The 18,627-nt window shown below is 36.9% G+C and overlaps 1 protein-coding gene across 2 annotated transcripts in view; it reads right to left on the bottom strand.

Annotated features, from left to right (window-relative positions):
- Nucleotides 1–1,110: 1,110 nt before the first annotated feature.
- Nucleotides 1,111–18,627, bottom strand: part of ARK2N (arkadia (RNF111) N-terminal like PKA signaling regulator 2N) — an 89,995-nt gene continuing 72,478 nt past the window's right edge. For both annotated transcript variants that reach the window (XM_081263446.1, XM_081263447.1), the window contains 2 exons: nt 11,571–11,697; nt 1,111–4,145 (listed from right to left, as the gene is read on the bottom strand). In XM_081263446.1, the coding sequence (XP_081119572.1) occupies nt 3,956–4,145; nt 11,571–11,697 (317 nt within the window). In that variant the 3' untranslated portion in view covers nt 1,111–3,955. The remainder of the gene's footprint in view (nt 4,146–11,570; nt 11,698–18,627) is intronic.

Genomic DNA, 18,627 nt, shown 5'->3' with positions numbered 1-18,627 from the left:
TTGGAAAAAAAATCAGGCATCTTATTATGATCTATTAACAAAACATCCACTTTCACATCCGAAAGATAACTTGGGAGCTGCTCCAGGAACCATGAAATTAACTGAAGCAAACAGAAAAAAAAAAATCCTCAGAAAATATCATTGTTTAAATACACTCTATTTTATTTTGTCTTAAAATAGTTTAACCTTTATGCTACAGACTTATTTCAAAAAACAGAAAATCTTATCTTGCACCAAAAAATATATATATAACACTCTGTTTTATTATTTTTTTCTCCAAAGACCATTAAATACTAAATGGAAACAAAAACTAAATAATGAATGTAACGAACCAAATTTCATTTTAAAAACTAGAGTTGCACATTTGAAAACATTACTTCTACGCAATGATTTGTCGTCACTGCATCAAGTCCATGCTCACACCCCAGCAACAGCAGATCTGTTAACCGCCAAGTGCATTGGTTCCTAGCCATACAATGGCTGACATTTCGAGTTCACGGTAAGGGGAGTAAAAGGTTCGATGACCTTGTACTCTTTAAAACAAAACAACAACAAAAATATTTCCTAGTTATCCAGTGATTTTTTTTTAAGATCACTACCCTTTAAAATTTGTTAAAATAATAAGAAGTAGTGTTTTAAATAAAATGAAAAATTACAACAGCATTGGACTAAAATACGTGATTATTTTAAACAAACAGTGCACAATATGAGGAAGTTTGGTTAGGGTGCAATCATTTTTATATATACACATACTGGAGAACAGGGATTAGGGGCTCTGTTCTTTGCCTTTATGAAAACAAAAAGATTAAAAGACAAAACTGTGTCCCAAGCTTTTTCAAAAACCTTGTGACATGGTATAAAAAAAGCAGGCAACACAATTATTTTAAGTTATGTATGGTGTTAATCTGCAAAAGTAAAGATGAACAAATGGCTAAATTATCAAATCATATGGTTTGTGTTCGAAACTGGTAACAAAAAAAACAGTTTATGGGATGCTCAATTGTAAATACTGAAGTCCACTCGGTCTGGCCCCACCATCAAAATGAAAAGACAATTACTGGTGAGCAGCAATTTAAAATTACAGGGCAGTCATGATGATGCAATAGATAGATTGCTGGTCTATTTTTTCAAACTGGAGGGGCAGAGAATTTAACCAAGTTGGTGGGATCAGCCAATCTATGACCCAGCTGTACGACTGTAACAGAGATATTACTTTGAACAAAGTCCTGTAAGCATAAAGAACTACTTACATTACCAAATGCAAAAGTTTGGTTAAGAAAACGATTCCTTTAAAAGAAATTTCAAATGTTATGTGAGTTGTGTATCAAAGAATTTTATCACTAACACCTTGCCTGAAACCACATCTCCACTCTTCTAGAAATAGCAATGAATGAAGAGCTGAAACATCCTCTAGTTGTTAGGTGGCAAAGTTCCAACCTAATAGGTAGGGGAAAAAGCTCACTGCCTCTAACATCCCTTCCCTTTCCCTTTTTGCATCTTAATGCTTAAATCTCTGCTCTGGTACATCAGGTGAGGTAATGAAGAAGCTGGAAACAGAACAAGTGAGAAAAAAACTGCAACCTAATGTAAAAGCAAAAGGTCAGAAAAGGGCTTGGTTGCAGTCCAACTTCTTCCCCAATCCACAGTGCACAAAGCACACCAGAAAGTATTCTTCTTAGAGGATGACTATTAGGGGCTAAAGAAAATGTGTCATGGGAAATAAATGGACAAAACATACTATTAACATTAAAATAGATAATACAAGAAACATTCTTTAAAATGGGGCTGTGACCTGAAACTGGGGGGAAAATAAGCTGCAAGAACTTCAAGTTATATACTCCACTCTACTCTCTCCCCAATGATTTTCCTGGAAAACACAGACCAGAAATTGTACATTTCTGCTTTGTCTAGTATTTTAATTCAAGTAAAAAAAAAATGTGTAACAGTAAAATTCAATAAATTAATCCTAAAGTAAGATGTGAAGGTCCAAGGATACACCAGTAGTGAATCTTCAGAAGGTTCTGTTTCGCTCTGGCCTCTGGGTCTTTGGTTTTTGTCTAGGATTATAGCCATGTGAGAGAATGATACATGAGGCGCTAGAATTGGAGGTTTGTGCTCTTAAAGGTCTTACCAATTAAAAGTAGGTTGGAAAAAAATCAAAAGTTGGAGAAGAACAGAGGCCAGATCAAATGAGATGCTAATAGAAAAATCAAAGAACACATGCTGAAGTACATTTCTGTAGAAAAAGGGGCATATAGAATAACTCAAGTAACAGGAAGTAGGGTAAAGGAATAAACTTGTCTTTATATTTAAAAAAAAGAAGAAAAGGCCAGGCAGGTAGAGCCAGGCAGACTCTGATGCATGCACATGCAAGCTGTGCCTTCATTCATCTCAGGGCTTCCATGCACCCACCCTGCACAGTGCTTGATGCAGAGCAGGCACTTGGTAAATGTGTGTTCACTGAATGGAAACTGAAAACAGCAGATCTCGTGGTCTTATGATCAGTAAGAGCCACCAAGGCATTTGGGGAAAAAAGCAAAGGGCATAGCAACTTCATACCATAACAATAGAAACAAAAAAACAATTTAAGAAGCAAACAAAAACACTGAAAAACAAAAGGTGAAGTCTTCTGAGCCAATATTACTTCACACCTCCCTGTGCACAATACATAGTGTTCTAACTCTAGGTATTGCTTTTAAAATAATTCACTAGTATCTACATGTTATAGGAAAAAAGGTAGTAACTAATGCCACAAAACTCCAATGCTGGCATTTCCTGAATTCCCTGAAGTTTCCATTACCCTTTGCTATTATTACTTTTTGATACTGTGAGACTTACAGTGCCATTAATATGGTTTGCACTGACTTCTTATGACTTGTTTTTTCTTATGATATTTTTTTTTAGAAGGTAGAGGGAAAAAAACCCAAATATGATATCAGGTCCAGTTCAGCATAGGTACTGAACAGTTGTCATACACGCCTTATGGAGAGATCAGCTTTGAAAGAAGGTACTTTTCTCTCAAGTCTTGCAAGCACCTGAAGACTCAGAAGCCACACAGTTTTTCATAGTCTTCCTAGGTAATAGTTTTCTAAGTTCTCCCATTATTTTAATAAATCAGGGAAAAAAGTTAAAGAAAAAAGACTTTCCCACTAATCTCTCAATACTATCTCCACATGCCCAGAAAACCTCTTGATGGTTACCAATCCAGAATGCCTCTGCTCCAAAGGAGACATTCTTTAGAACATTATGAATTATTGCAGCAAGGAGACTAACTAAGTCACCTTAACAGTATTTAGAAATACAAAGGGGCATGTCAATTATTTGTGTTGTGAGGAAGTCAACCAGGAGTAAAGTCAGGAAAGAAGGCAGAAGACTTAAGCTGAAAGAACAAAACACTTGTAATACTTCTGTCTTCTATTTTTAAGGATAGATTTTAAAATACACATGCCCTATCAGGTGCCCATAAGGACCTGAGTGATATGTGTGCAAATGCCCTAAGGTGGGAGTGACAATGAAGTGGGCAGATAGTGGTCAAGTCTAGATATTAATTTCATTATACAGAAAAATAAATACAAGATTCAGAAACTGAAATCCACTTTACTTGGCAATTAAACTATTATTCTAAAAGGAAGGCAACTTTCCTAAGATTAAAAGTCACCAAGTAAAATGAAGTTGTCTAATGAAATTCATCATTTTCATATTCCTACTGAGGGAAAGAAGAAATTATTTTCTCTGTGATAAGTTATTTTCCTAAGTGACTTCTTTTAATTAAAAAAAAAAAAAAAAAAAAAAAAAAAAACAACAACAACAAGGTGTGGAGAGGTTTCCATGAGTTTCAATTCTACATATGTCACAAACAGCTTCTGAAGCTGAAGCTATGACAATGAACTTCTGTGTCACAAAGAGGAGGAGGAAGTGGGAGGAAACAGTGCAGAGGAAACACAGTGACATTGTATTACAGTAGGTATTTACGCCTGCTATCCTCATCCAAGGTAAGATCAACAACTTCTGCTGGTGAAGCCCAAGTCTGCTGGGGGGTCACAGTAGTCCATGACTGGTTTTGCCGGGTGCTAACATACTGTGTGCCAGAGCCGTGTTTCCATGAAGAAACACTCTGAATCACACCCCCTCTAGGATGAACACACCTGCAACAAAGATGAAGAATAAAAGCATCATTAACCCCACCAAAGGAAAACCAAAAGACAACATCACTTTAGTTGTACTGATCAATATTTTTACTATTATGCAAGTTTCATGAAACCCATAATCGATATTCTTCTTCCTTTTCTCTCCTCCTCCATATCTGCCTACCTCCCAACCCTCTCTGTCTCTCAGTTTAGCAGTAAAAAGGCCAAGTGCCTTGTCTCAGTCATAAACTCTGTGTCCAAATTAACTAACAATGGGTAAGATGATGCTTTCCTGGATGCATTTAAATCTCTGGCATCTTCATCAAGGGACAATACATATATCCACAACAAAATTAAGATTCTAAATCTTAGTTGGAACAAATGAAAGAGTAAGAAAAATAGGTAAAATTTGTTCTTAAAGTAAATTTTTTCTATATTTGAGTAATAATACCTTTAAGATAGTTACAGATCAGACTTCTAAATGTTTGTTAACCTCATACTTAACAAATGCATCCAGGAAAGCATCATCTTACCCATCTCATCCTGAAGGTCACAACAGAAACACATATCCCCTAAAAGGACCTATCAGAGACTCAGAACTGCCTTGCTGACAAATCAAAACCATTTCACACTGACAGCTTAAACACCACATTCCAGTCAAATGAGAGAACTCAGAGCCTCCAAGATGAAGCAGTGAGTAAGCTCTGACTCAAATGAGTGGAAAGCAGGCAGCTCGAGCTACCACTGCCACTTATGTCCTCACATCTATATCACTGACTAGTACCCACGCAGCTTATGTGAGAAATGTCAAGTGGCATGAGTTTTATTAACTGAACTCCTGAAGTGGCTCCTGACTAGTTATTCTGTCAATAAGTGTATCGTGAGTAATGTAGGTCACTTGAGAATTCCAATTTTGATTTAAATGCTGCCTGTATCACACAAGGTTTAAAAGAATATGAAAGTGACAACAAACATGATTCAGTGAAGACACTGCCCCAAGGACCCTTGGACTCCTGGAAAGAGGCCTGCCATCTGTTCAGAAACGGGCTAGTAATAGGCCAGAATAGGCTAGGATAGTAATAGGCTAGATTACCTAGTAAAAAGCATTAAATAAAGTAGGGGACAATATCTAATCCACTGCTGTCCAAACCATTAAGTAAACTACAGTCATGAAATAATGTCCACCAAAGGAGTCTATTCAGCATCTATGGAGATGGTTTTAATGACCAAGACCAACAGAACATGATGTTTACAAGGTAGTTTCACATAGCTTCACTGGACAGTTACAACAGACCTGTGAGAGAGACATGGAAGTTATTATCCATACTCTATAAGTAAGGAAATTAAGGCTTAAATAGATGACATAATTTGCACAGGTCAAATTGCTTTAAAGTTGTAGGCCAAGGAATTTCAAAGCAAATCTGACTGATTTCAGGCCCCAAAATGCTGTCACTTTACAAATGTATGTATTGTATTATATGAGAAGTAAAACTGCAAGATATCAGAAGAGTACAAAGATGGGTCCAAACTAAAATTTGGTTCCCCCCCACCACAGTGTTAGGGAATCTAACCCAGGGTTTTGTACACGCTAGGTAAGTGCTCTACCACTGAGCTACATCCCTCTCCCCCAGATTAACAATTAAAAAAAAAAATAAAGTTTTTCAACAATTCAAAAGCTCATTTGCATAAGCATTAACTGAAGTCAAATTATCCAGAAACCTAGTAAGAATTCAAAGATAATGGCTACCAAGAGAATTAATGTTATCTTTGGCAGAATCTTAGAAACTTCAAAGCAAAAGAGGAATTAAAAATCCCAATTGTTACTATGCACTGCTTTCCAAGTAACTCCACTATGTAATATATAAAGCAGAGTTTTTTTAAAAAAAGATCTAATCTAATCTGTTTATAGTACAGAAGAGAAAACCAGAGCCAAAAGACAATTGCCCTAGATCTTAAGCAATGGGAACTAAAACAAAACCATGTCTCCATTCAGGGGTTTGTTTTCCACTAAATTACTATGCTTTCCTCAGATGTAGCTTAAAGGACTATACTATGTGTGACTGACAGGAGCACTGCATGCATGGTCCCGACGGGGCCATATGACAACAGCAAAGAAGACTGTACAGAGCACCTGGTAGGAAAACAATTAGGAATAACAGGTTTAAAGAGACCGTATTTACTACCGATGAATGGATGAAGGAGAAAAGAATAAGGAGATGAAGCACTTCTTCAACTATTAAAACAGATCACTTTTAAAGTTATGCAACAAGTGGTGACAGTTCCACCAACCAACTTAGGCCTCTTGAGCAAAAGAGGAAATTTAATAAAAGGACACTGAAGCACCTGAAAGAACCTAAAGATAACAGAATGAGCCAACTCATGTCTGTTTCTCCTTAAAATTTTAGATTCTCTGGGCTGGGGATATAGCTCAGTTGGTAGAGTGTTTGCCTTACATGCATAAGGCGCCTTCCTGGGTTCAATCCCCAGCACCACAGAAAAAAAAAAAAAAAAAAAAAAAGATTCTCTGAAGAAAAGATACCATTTCTGGACCAAAGCTTTCCTACCTCTAATTAGTTATAGATGATTAAGTCAACTTTTGCCATGGCTAGCTTACCATTCAAAAAAAAAAAATGTTAAAAATTAATTTTATTTAGTCAAGCTCAGTAGCACATGCTTATAATTCCAGCAACTTGGGAGGCTGAAGCAGGAGGATTGCAAGTTTGAGGCTGGCCTCAGAAAGTTAGCAAGGCTGTAAACAACTTAGTGAGACCCTGTCTCAAAATAAAAAAAAATAAAAAGGGTTAGGGATATAGTTCAGTGGTAAAGTGCTCCTAGATTCAATCCCCAGTATGTATGCATATATGCATTAATTAATTAAACTGATTATTTTTGCTTTCATTTACAGATCATGAAGGTGACCTCTTAGATAATATTCCTACCTAGTTTTCTTAACTGAAATGAATTCTTTTGACTTTAGGGAAAAGTTTGTTTTCTTCCTAGCTTCTAGTGTTAATGTTATCCACTGGTTCTTTTTTTTTTTTTAAAGAGAGAGTGAGAGAGGTGGAGAGAGAGAGAGAATTTTTAATATTTATTTTTTAGTTCTCAGCGGATACAACATCTTTGTTTGTATGTGGTGCTGAGGATCGAACCCGGGCCGCACGCATGCCAGGCGAGCGCGCTACCGCTTGAGCCACATCCCCAGCCCTCCACTGGTTCTTAAATACAAAAGTTTAATATACCAATTCATTTACTGAGGGATTAACCAACATTAACATTGATGACCCCAGGGTTAATAAACTCAAATAAATTTATAGCCTGCTTATTTACAAGTCTTAGAACAGGTATCAAAGGAACTGTTCCCCAACAGTTCCCTAACAAAGATCTATGCTGTGTGCATTCATCTTCCTAGGAAAACTACTAATGAGGCTAACAGAAGAAAAGGACAAAGGAAAATATTGGCATGAGGATCAGAAACGTGTGGCAAGAATAAGCACTAGAGAGAACAGCTAGACATCTCAGGAAAGTCTTCATCTTTCTAGCAACATTTTTTTGAAACTGGATTGTCCCAAAATTAACATCTAGAAATAACAATTTAGATGCCAGGAGGTCACTACAGCACTACAAGGCAGATATACAAGATGCATTCAACCATTAACTCAGAAAGCATGCCTCTCATCTATGGCTAGAAGAAACATAGAAGCCAAGAGAACATATCAAAATCTGAAATAAAAGAATAGGGAACAATACCAGCATACAAGAAAAACTTTATGGGGGTGGGGGAATGCACATCACAACCAGAATGAATTCTTAAATATAAAGAAATGGCACCCAACACAAGTCAGAAAATACAACCCTAAAGAAAACAAAGACCAAGTATGAGTTTTTAAAACTTTCAGAAAGCCCATAACAATGTAGACTATCAAAAGAAAAATAAGAACAGTGCAACTAATCCAAACAAAACATCTATACATGCAAATCAAATGAGAACAAAAAGCTATGGATCAAAAACTAAAGCATTTTTCCAAGCGATAGCCCTGCCAGGAGCACCTCAGTACTTCGCAACTGCAACCCTAAACCTGTGGAAAAAAAGAAATTCCAAATGAGACACAGGTAGCCAAAGGAGTAAAGCTACCAAGAAGAAATCTTCTTCCCTACCTGCTTCCTAGTGTTTGAAACTCAATGTCTGAAAGATTTATCAGGTTACTTCTAAAGAAACTGCTGGGAAAAAAAATTAAAAAGAACAGAGTCAGTAAGCCTCTACCCAGCCCTAGACTCAAACCATATAAAATCTATCCTCAAAATGATAGAGGATTTAGTTAAAAATATTCCAACAGACTCTGTAAATTCTACAACCCATTGTATGGATAGCTACCAATGAGGTTTCAAAATGGATTGGTCACCTGTAAGACACTATTTTCCCAAGTTTCAAACCAATGGATCAGAATGAAGTACAGCTTTATGTCCAGGGTATGTAAGAAAAAGTCCTTGAAAGTCATGATATAGCATGGTATTTAAAATGTAGCCAAAGTCATTAGTTCAAGAGTAGAATGAACATGTCTCCAGAATGAAACAACAATTTGGATAAAAGACCTTCAGTTCAGAGATGGGATGTACGAGAGACAGAGACAGAGAGAGAGAGAGAGAGAGAGAGAGAAAGAAATGTGTGTGTGTGTGTGTAGGAGTGTGTATAGGAATGAGTATGTGTGTAGAGAAGGAGGGAGGGAATGGAATCCAGAATTTCAACTTCCAAGTTTCTATAAAAATATGATAAGCACACCTGCAATCCCAGCAGCTCGGGAGGCTGAGGCAGGAGTATCTCAAGTTCAAAGCCAGTCTCAGCAAAAGTGAGGCGCTAAGCAACTCAGTGAGACCCTGTCTCTAAATATAATACCAAAAAAAAAAAAAAGAACTGGAGATATGGCTCAGTGGTCAAGTGCCTCTGAGGTCAATCCCTGGTACCCTCACCCTCAAAAAAAAAAAAAAATTCATAATGGTAACAACTTAATGAGGCCAACAACAATGGAATCAATGACCCAGGTAGAATCATAACAGAGTAGCTTAGATTGTAGGAATTTCTGTTGCTACTGAGGAAATTTTTTATTCATACCAATAATACATTATTTTGAATTTTGTCAAAATATATGTACTGGGTTGTATATCATGCTATAGGATAGTAAATTTGGTGTATATCTTTCTAATGTTTAAAGTAATATAATAAATCTTTAAGAAATTTTTAGTTTTCAACACATTATGTAATCAGTGTTTAACATTTGACACAATAATTATAAGGAATTTCAACTTAGTGGTTACTATTGCCTCAATGTTCAAATAATAAAGAATAAAATATTTAAGGAAAAAAAATAATAAAAATTCTTCCCAGGCATGGTGGTACATGACTTGGGAGCCTGAGGTAGGAGGATCATGAGTTTAAGCTAGCCTCGGCAACTTAGTGAGACTCCTTATGATAAAAAAGCTCAGTGGTAAAGTGACCTTTGGCTCAATCCCCTGTCTCTCTCTCTCTCTCCCTCCACCCACCCCCCCTCACACACACACAAACACACACACACACACACACACGGAACAAGAACAAAAAATTCTTCCCCATCAAAACAGGAAAAAAAAAAAGAACTAACCATTAAAAACAAAAATTGGGGTAGGGGAGGGCAGCTACTCAGGCATACTTTTGGCATTGCTGTAGAATCAAGGATGAGGTACTAGAACAATACTAGGATGAGGTACTAGAACAACACTAGTTCCAATAAAGAAAGAATTGGCCACTCGGGGAATTTGCATGTTAAACTATAATGTAACTCTATATTCTTGAGTTCCATTTGTTTAATTGAAAAACACTCTTGAAATGTAACTAAGGGTTTGTGGGTATAAAAAATGTGCTCTAAGAACAACTGAAGACAGTATAATGTGTCTCAGAAAGTATAATCTGATATCACTAGAAAAAGGTAACCTCAATTTATATGCAATTTGTATTTCATTCCCTCTATACTCCTAAGTTCACCTTTTTTATAAATAAGAAATGAAAGAAATGCTGCTAAATGCTTTATTAATTTACTAACTAAAGAGTAAAATAAAACAGCAAAGTAACAGAGTTACTGTATTATAAGCCTATTTATCAGAAAAATCACAACTTAACCCTTGCATCATGGAAGAAAAGATTTTTGCTACATAAAATACAACCTAAAGTCAAAATTTTTCATTTGTATGTACATGTATATGTTAAATATCAAGAATATTTCTGAGAAGGCTATAACCAATTCTTATGAACATAAAAGCAGGAGTCAGCAAAAGTTTTTCTAGCAAAAAGCCAACCAATAAATCTTAGGCTTTGGGGGCCATACATTGTTGAAACAGCTCAACTCTGCAATTGGAGAGCAAAAAGTAGACACAGATGATATAAACAAACTAGCATAACTCTATAAGTTTATTTATAGACTCTGATATTTGAATTTCATGTTAATTTTCACATCACAAAATATAACTTTTCCCCAATTATTTAAAACTAGAGGGGCTGGGATTTTGGCTCAGTGGTAGAGTGCTCGCCTAGCACGGGCAGGACCGGGGTTCGATCCTCAGCACCACATAAAAATAAAGGCATTGTGTTGTGTCCACCTACACCTAAAAATAAATAAATAAATAGATAGATAGATAAAAATAAAACTAGAAAAACCACTCTTAGCATTCAGTCCATACAAAAACAGGCAACAGGTCAGATTTGGCTTTGTGGGTCATAGTTTGCTGACACCTATGTTACAGAATGCCAAACTTATGTGTGTAATACTACATGCCAGCTCAGTGAGAGGACTTGCCTAGCATGCATGAGGCCCTGGGTTCCACGCCCGGCACAGGGGAAGGGGCGGGGTGGAGACACCCCAACATACAAAAGGGATATGATATCAGACACATGGTTTCCAGATGTTTGTTCTCATTATATTTCAAGATAAGGGTGAAAGAAAACAGAAATGATAGGGCAGGAAAGCAGAAATACTTCTGCCTTAAGAGAAAAATCTGTCAAGCTTTTTAGACATTTGCTTAATATATAAGAGAAAATCAGCTCTGGCTCAACAGACACTGAAGCCTGCAATCATTCTGAGGCTCAGGTCATATTTTCAACAAAGCGTTTCTTGGATCCTAATTAGAAAAAGTTATATTCCATGTATGTATGATATGTCAAAATATATTTTATGCCATTTATACCATTTATACCTACAGAGAACTTTAAAAAAATTCAAAAACCAAACCAAAGCAAAAAAAAAAAAAAAAAAAAAAAAAGAAAAAAAGCAAAAAAGCATTTCTTAAACCAAAGAAAGATGAGAGGCCAACATTTCATGCCAGCCACACTGTAAGATCTGCCCTTTTCTTATCACTTATTTTCTGGTTAAAATAAAATTCACAACATAAAACACCAGAATTTTTCAATTAATAACCTACCTCGCATGTTCCTGAACACCCACAATCTCTACTTCACTATCTGAAGAGGCAATATTAATTTCTTCATTAAGTGGTGCATTGCCAGCAGATGTTTTGTCACTTGCTAGGAATCCTGGATCCAAGTGACCTGAGAGAGAAGAGGAGAGAGAAGCACTACAGTTTAATTTCTTACAAACAGCAGAAACAACCTGACAGATTTCTTACCAGTTTTAATCAAAGAAATGGTAACCTTATAATCCTATGACAGCTTGTGCCTCAGCAAAACTATTACCCACGTCAAGTAAGCTCAGCAGTGTTCTACCATTTTCTAAATTCATTTTAAACAAATAAAATAAGCTCATCACATATATTCTAACAGTTTGTCAGTACATAAAGGCATGAACTCAAAGTCACTCACTCTATACTCTTATTCCTTAGGAGAAAAAAAAAAAAACTTTCAATACTTTAGTAAATGTCTCTATCTAAATATATAAAATATATATAAAATACATAAAATTTCACAATGCTTTTTGTATTCAACTCTAGCCTACTTTTTAATGACCTACATAACCACCAAGAGGACAATGGGGTAGTTCTCTGCTGTTTATTGTAATAGAATAAAATTCTAAACCAGGCAATATAAAGGCATAAATGAAATAATACAAGTTTTCATTAGTACCATATTTATACTAGGATGCTTTGTGAAAGACTTTATATTTTTCTCTGTAATAAAGGAATGCAGATTTGACAAATCCTGACCCCAAACTATATCTAAAAGGGAAAGCTACAAGAAGATCACAATTCTGGCTCTGAGCAACTGAAGCAGTAACTGTATATTGTTGATAGTTCTCATTACACTTAAATCACACACACTGGAAAAGCACAACAGCTCATAAAGTTGTTTATTACATGATGAAATAAAATACATTCTCCAACATTACAGAAGCATGAGCTTCACAGACCTCTCTCTTTCAATAAAGGATAATGGCATAAAATCAAAGTACATGGCTCTACAAACAATTTTAGTTAAAATAACTCAGCTTATATGCCCAGCGCTTGAATGTTTTAACTTAAAAACATGAATATGGAAATGTCTAAAAGTTAAGACGAAATAAACAGAGTTGCAATAGATACAAATTTTCACTTCCTTTAAAGAGTACTTATATATTGATACATGATACAATGCGCTTTTTCCATGTTTAAAAAATTCTTCATGACACCTTACATAAACTATATCAATGTAAAGGAAGTTTACCATACAACTTTCCCTTTCCCCTCCTTTCACTTTTTCCAATACTTCAATGTCACTGAGAAATCTTGTACTTTCATATTCCTCCTGTCAACATTCAATATACTTCTTTCCTATACTTCTGCAAAAGTATAGGCAGTCTCAAAACAAATTTGACAATTTTTATATTCTCTGACCCTGTAAACCCATCCCTGAGAATTTACCCTAAGGGAAAAGATTTTAAATAAGCAATACATTAATGTCCAAAGACATTCACTGTAACACTAGATGGAAACTTGGGAAGGTCTTACAAATAAAATACAAATTATCACATACTAAAAAATGTGTAGATGAGGAGTAAAGCTGTGGAAAAAAAATGAATGAGACTGTGGGTCTTTTTCACAATTCTCCCCCCAATCCCCCCGTACTGAGGATTAAACCCAGCAGTGCTCCACCTATGAGCTACATTTCCCCAGCCCTATTTATTTAATTTTGAGACAGGGTCTCACTGAATTACTCAGGATGGATTCAAACTTGAAATCTTCCTGCTTCAGCCTACTGAGTTGCTGGGATTATAGACATTCACCACTGCACACAGCTCACCATTCTTTAATGTTAAGTTTACCTGTTTTTCTTCAATTGACAAAGATGTGCATATGAGAAAACAGAAAACTGGAAAGCTTAAAATGGACCCTAGACACAACTACATAGATAGACTAAGATATATGGGTCTGTAACCTAGATAGGATCCTGTACAGTGGCACAGGCAATACACACAAATCTTTGAACCCTACAAGCACATAAAAGGTACATCCGAAAACACCCAGTTTTTTAAAATCTAGTGTGGTTATTTAAATGGACTTTGGTTAAGTCTAGAATTCGTAACCTAATTCTTGCTCTGGCTCCCAACACCTTGCTATATAGCCAAGTCTTATCCAATTTCTACCTTGATGTTTTAATTATGGCTATCCACTGTGCACACTATTCCAAATGTACTGCTAGAGGAATACATACTGATAGTCCTCTGTCAAGCCTTCAACCTATCCATGGTCTTTACTGTTTTCTTTCTTTTTTTTTTTTTTTTTTGGTGGGGCTAGGGATTGAACCAAGGACCCTGTGCATGTAAGGCAAGCACTCTACCGACTACGCTACATCCCCAGCCCTTTACTCTCTAATTCATCTGTTTGTTCCTCAAAAAGCACTTGTTTGTGACATGCTCTACACTACTCCAGGTGCTCCAAGACTACAGAGCAAGGGCAGGCATAATCTCTATCCTCTATGAAACTACAACACATTCAAGGACAGTAAAAAATAGTCCATTGCACTGTGACTTAAAAACTGCTGATATGGAGATAAAGAATAGCCCAGAAACATACAGAAAAGGCACAGTCCCCAGATTTGAGGTCCATCTGGGAAGCTAAGTTCTCAGGGAAATTAGGCACAGGTGAGGATATGAAGTAGCACAAGGAACACTTTGTTGTCCTTGAGGGTCCAAAGGTTTATCAAGATTTGGGGTAATAGCAATCAATAAATTATTCCCAATGGGGATTAACTGAGTGGTATCTGAAGGCAGGTAGGATGTGGCTGGAGGAGGTGGGTCATTGGGGACCTGCCTTTGAGGTATATATTTTGTATTTGGCAAGTGGAGTCTCTCTCTTTGCTTCCTGATCATCACGTGAGCCGCTTCCCTCTGCCACTCTCTTCTGCCATGATGTTCTGCTTGAGCCCCGAGGAATGGAGTCAGCTGTCTATGGATTGAGACCTCTGAAAGTGTGAGCCCCCAAATAAACTTTTCCTCCTCTACAGTTGCTCTGTTCGGGTCTTTCAGTCACAGCAATGAAAAAGCTAAAACAAAGGAACATCTTGTTTGCATGTAGTGTCTAGAGATTGAGGAAAGTTGCTGTAAACATTCTTCTTTTCTATTTTAATATTGCCTTTTGCTTTTTGAGTTGTCTACTAAGAATAGAAACTAAAGTTTGAACTATTTTTTCCCTAGTCTGTTAGTTCTCTATTGACTTTATGATTTTTGCCTGACAAAATTTAGACAATTGAGCATGATTTTTTTTGTGAATGTTTTAGAAGCTTTATTCATAATCACTCAAATCTACAAATACTCCAAATGTCCAATAAGTGAACAAATAAGCACATTGTGGCACATCCATACAATGGGATATTACTCAGCTATAAGAAGCAATAAAAATACTGATGTTCTCAGCAACATGGAAAAAAAAAAGATTTGGGGTAATAGTACTAAAAGAGCAATGGAAAACAAAGCTGGCAAAGTCAGCAAAGATAACAGCATGGTAAACAGTCTGAGCTTGATCTTGAGAAGTGGGAAGCCACTGAAAGATCTAAGCTGAGAAGTGACATGATCTGTTTTTGTATTTCAGAGTCTCCTTCTGGAGCATAGAAATGAAACTAACAACAAAACAGGAGGCAAGGGAACCAAACGAACTACTACATTCTCCTGGGGGACAAATGACTGTGACTAAATTAAAAAAGGCAACTGTGTGTATGTATGTTCAGAGGGTTGGAGGTATTGGGAATTGGGCAAATGAAAGAAGAAACCAGGACATGAAAAAAATGATGCTTAGATTGCTGATTTAGGTAACTGTATAGAGTCATAGTACCATTCAATGCGCTAATGAAAGTGGAGCTGCTAAATATGTGTTTAAGATAGATATCCAGCAGGTAGTTGGAGGTACTCTTCTAAAGCTCAGACCAGAGGTTTAGAGAAGAAAAAGAGACTTGATAAGTCTTTGGTAACAGTGGGAAGAGAAATTTCATCCACAGGACTGTAGGAAGCCTACAACAGAACCCTGATGAACAGCAATAATTAAAGAGATGGGCAGAGGAAGGGGAACCCACAAAGAGAGAAAAACCTAAGAATGACATCATGGATAACAAAGAGCATTTCTAGAAGTGATTAATAATACCCTGAGAAATCAGGTAAGAAAAGAGATCCAGGAGACTGACTAGAATCAATGATAAGACAATCATAAATGACCTTGACAAGCAGAGCCTCAGGAGTAATAGGGCCCAAAGTCAATGTGGCAAAGCAAGCTGAAAAATAATGGAAGAGAAGGAAAAGCAGAAGTTTAAGTCTGAGTTGGAGGAAGGATACAGGTAGTACTGAGTGAGAATGCAGGTTTGAGAGGAGATGTGTGTGTATGTACAGTTTTTAAAGATAGGACAGTGAGACAGGTACAGTGGTATATGCCTGCAACTCTAGCAACTTAGAAGGTTAAGGCAGATGAATCACAAGTTCAAGGCAAAGGGCTGGGGATATAGTTCAGTGGTAGAGCACCCTAGGGTTAAATCTCCAAATCCCTCTCTCCTTCCCTCCCGGCACCCAACACACAAAGATGGGAGAGACCTGGTCATATTTATAAGAATAAAGGCAAAGAACAGGTTTGATGGCAGAAAGCTGAAGTGATAGTCACCTGTGAAGAACGTGCTGAGGCCATCTACAAAGCACAAATATGGTTAAGGTAGCAGGAGCTTAGAAAAGTAAGAGTCATTTTAAAAGGAGAATGCCCCTAAGGTAAGGGGGTAATTGCTGGGCAGCACTGAGAATAAGAATGAAGCTGCAGATATGTGATTTTCTCCAGCTTAGCTTAGCAGTGTAGACACAAGACTAAAAATTCATCAAGGGATCAGATTTTGTCAGGTGGGCACATCTGGAAAGTCAACTCTACAAGATAGCGGAGGAAGGATACTGGTAAAGCAGAGTTGGCCCAAATGCAGGCTTGACAGAGAAGAAAGTGAAGCTGTGAGGGGACTAATAAAGGGCTTTAGGGACAGGTACAATGAGGTACAGAAAAAGTAAAAATGGTATAGTGGAAATAAAAGTATGAGAGTACAGAAAAGCCCTCCAGTGGAAAAACAGAACGCAGTCAAGAGAGCTAGGAGGAAACTAGTGGTTAGGAGAAAACTGTATTTCCACCCTCTTAGCTACCCACAAAAATCCAAGTCCTGGGACCATTCCTTTTCTCCTGTCTTCCTTCCACTCTGTTGTTCTTTGCTGTGACTACCTGCAACTCACCTTCCTACAATTTTTCCATTGCCCTCCAGAATCCCAGTTCCTTGGTAAACTGAAAAACTGAACTAAATGTTCTACTTCCCTGTGGAAACAGCCTTTCCTGAAAATGCTGCCTCCCCTGCAGTCCTATTAAGAGGAAACTGTTTCTGACCCCTATTCTGGGATTGACATCACTTGTAAATGACTATCATCCATCCTACTGCACCAACGCTAGCAGTTGACATGCTCCAGAGTGTTACCTTTCACTGTCTTACAGTGACCCATGACAGTTTTACTTCATCATTAAACATTATTGGTACCTGGCTTAGTCTCTATTTCTACTTTCCAATCCTGCTTCATGAATAATTATTTATGTACACAACTTCAGAACTGTCATTGACTACTCACTAAGAAGCAAGGAGGTGAGCTCCAAAAGCCACTTAGAGTCACTTGTGGACACTCGTATCAAGGGGTTCAGTCTGCCTTGATCCTAAAAATAACAATGTGAATTAAATTAAACCAAGCTTAAAATGCAAATCTGAAGAGTCACTGTTGCTATAACCAAACTCTTTCTCCTTGATTATTCAATGCTCTTTAACAATAGTAGCTAGGTAAACACAAGAATACAACAGGATTTCATTTTTCTTTTTTTTTTTGCGGGGGAGGGGGGCAGGGGTACTCAGGATTGAACTTAACTGGGGGCACTCAACCACTGAGTCACATCTTCAGCCCAATTTTGTATTTTATTTAGAGACAGGGTCTCACTGAGTTGCTTAGCATCTCAATTTTTTTTTTTTTTTTTTTTTTTAGTTGTAGTTGGACACAATAACTTTATTTTATTTATTTATATGTGGTGCTGAGGATCGAACCCAGGGACTTGAATGTGCGAGGCGGGTACTCTACCGCTGAGCCATAACCCAGCCTAGCATCTCAACTTTGCTGAGGCTGGCTTTGAACTTGCAATCCTCCTGCCTCAGCATCCCAAACTGGGATTACAGGCATGTGCTACGGAGCCCAACCAGGATTTAGTATTTCTATCCCCAGTTCTAGCACCACAATTTTAAATCATAATTCCAACTTTTTTGGTAGGAATATTTTCTGATGTGTCTCAGTCATCAATATTTCTGAATAACCAATCTTACTGAGTAGGCCCCTCACCCCAGAGCTGGAAATGTCATCACTCCATTTTATTTTTCTTGCTTTCTTGCTTTCAAAGAATGGAAAAGAAAATTCACTATGCTATGTATTCATCTTACACTGTCTTAAGAAAAACAAGGTATCTATCACCAATATTTCAGACTTTTCTAACTTTATTCATCCGTTACATATCTAAAAACTATTAACTTATGCCCTCCTTTCCCATTATTAGATCCAAGCAAATTTGACAGAGTAATTTTGGCCACAGAATTGCAACCCAATACTGCTGGCATTTAGAATTATAACAAAACCTGCATAATGCTCTAAAACTGATCACTTAAAATCAGGATCTGTTCTTATAGCTAACATTATTTAGTCAAAAAATCATATGAGATAAATTAAGGGACATGATAAAGTAATAGGATCCTAAATAAAACTTCCTGGTAAATGTTAATAACTCCTAGACTAAGCTAGAGGGGTGGCACAGGCCTATAATCCCAGCTACTGGGAGGCTGAGGCAGGAAGATCACAAATTGAAGATTAGCCTGGGCAACTTAGAAAGACCATCTCAAAACAAAAACTAAAAAGGGATGGGGATGGAGTTTAGTGGGAGAGTACTATGGGTTCAACCTTCAGTACTGCAAAAATAAAATAAATAAATAAATAAATAATAAATTAAAAAAGAAACCCTC

The sequence above is a fragment of the Spermophilus citellus genome (assembly GCF_964194105.1).
Source record: "Spermophilus citellus genome assembly, chromosome: 12".
Lineage (NCBI taxonomy): Eukaryota > Metazoa > Chordata > Mammalia > Rodentia > Sciuridae > Spermophilus > Spermophilus citellus.
Note: the sequence above shows the minus strand (reverse complement) of the source record. Positions and strands in the feature narration are given on the sequence as shown.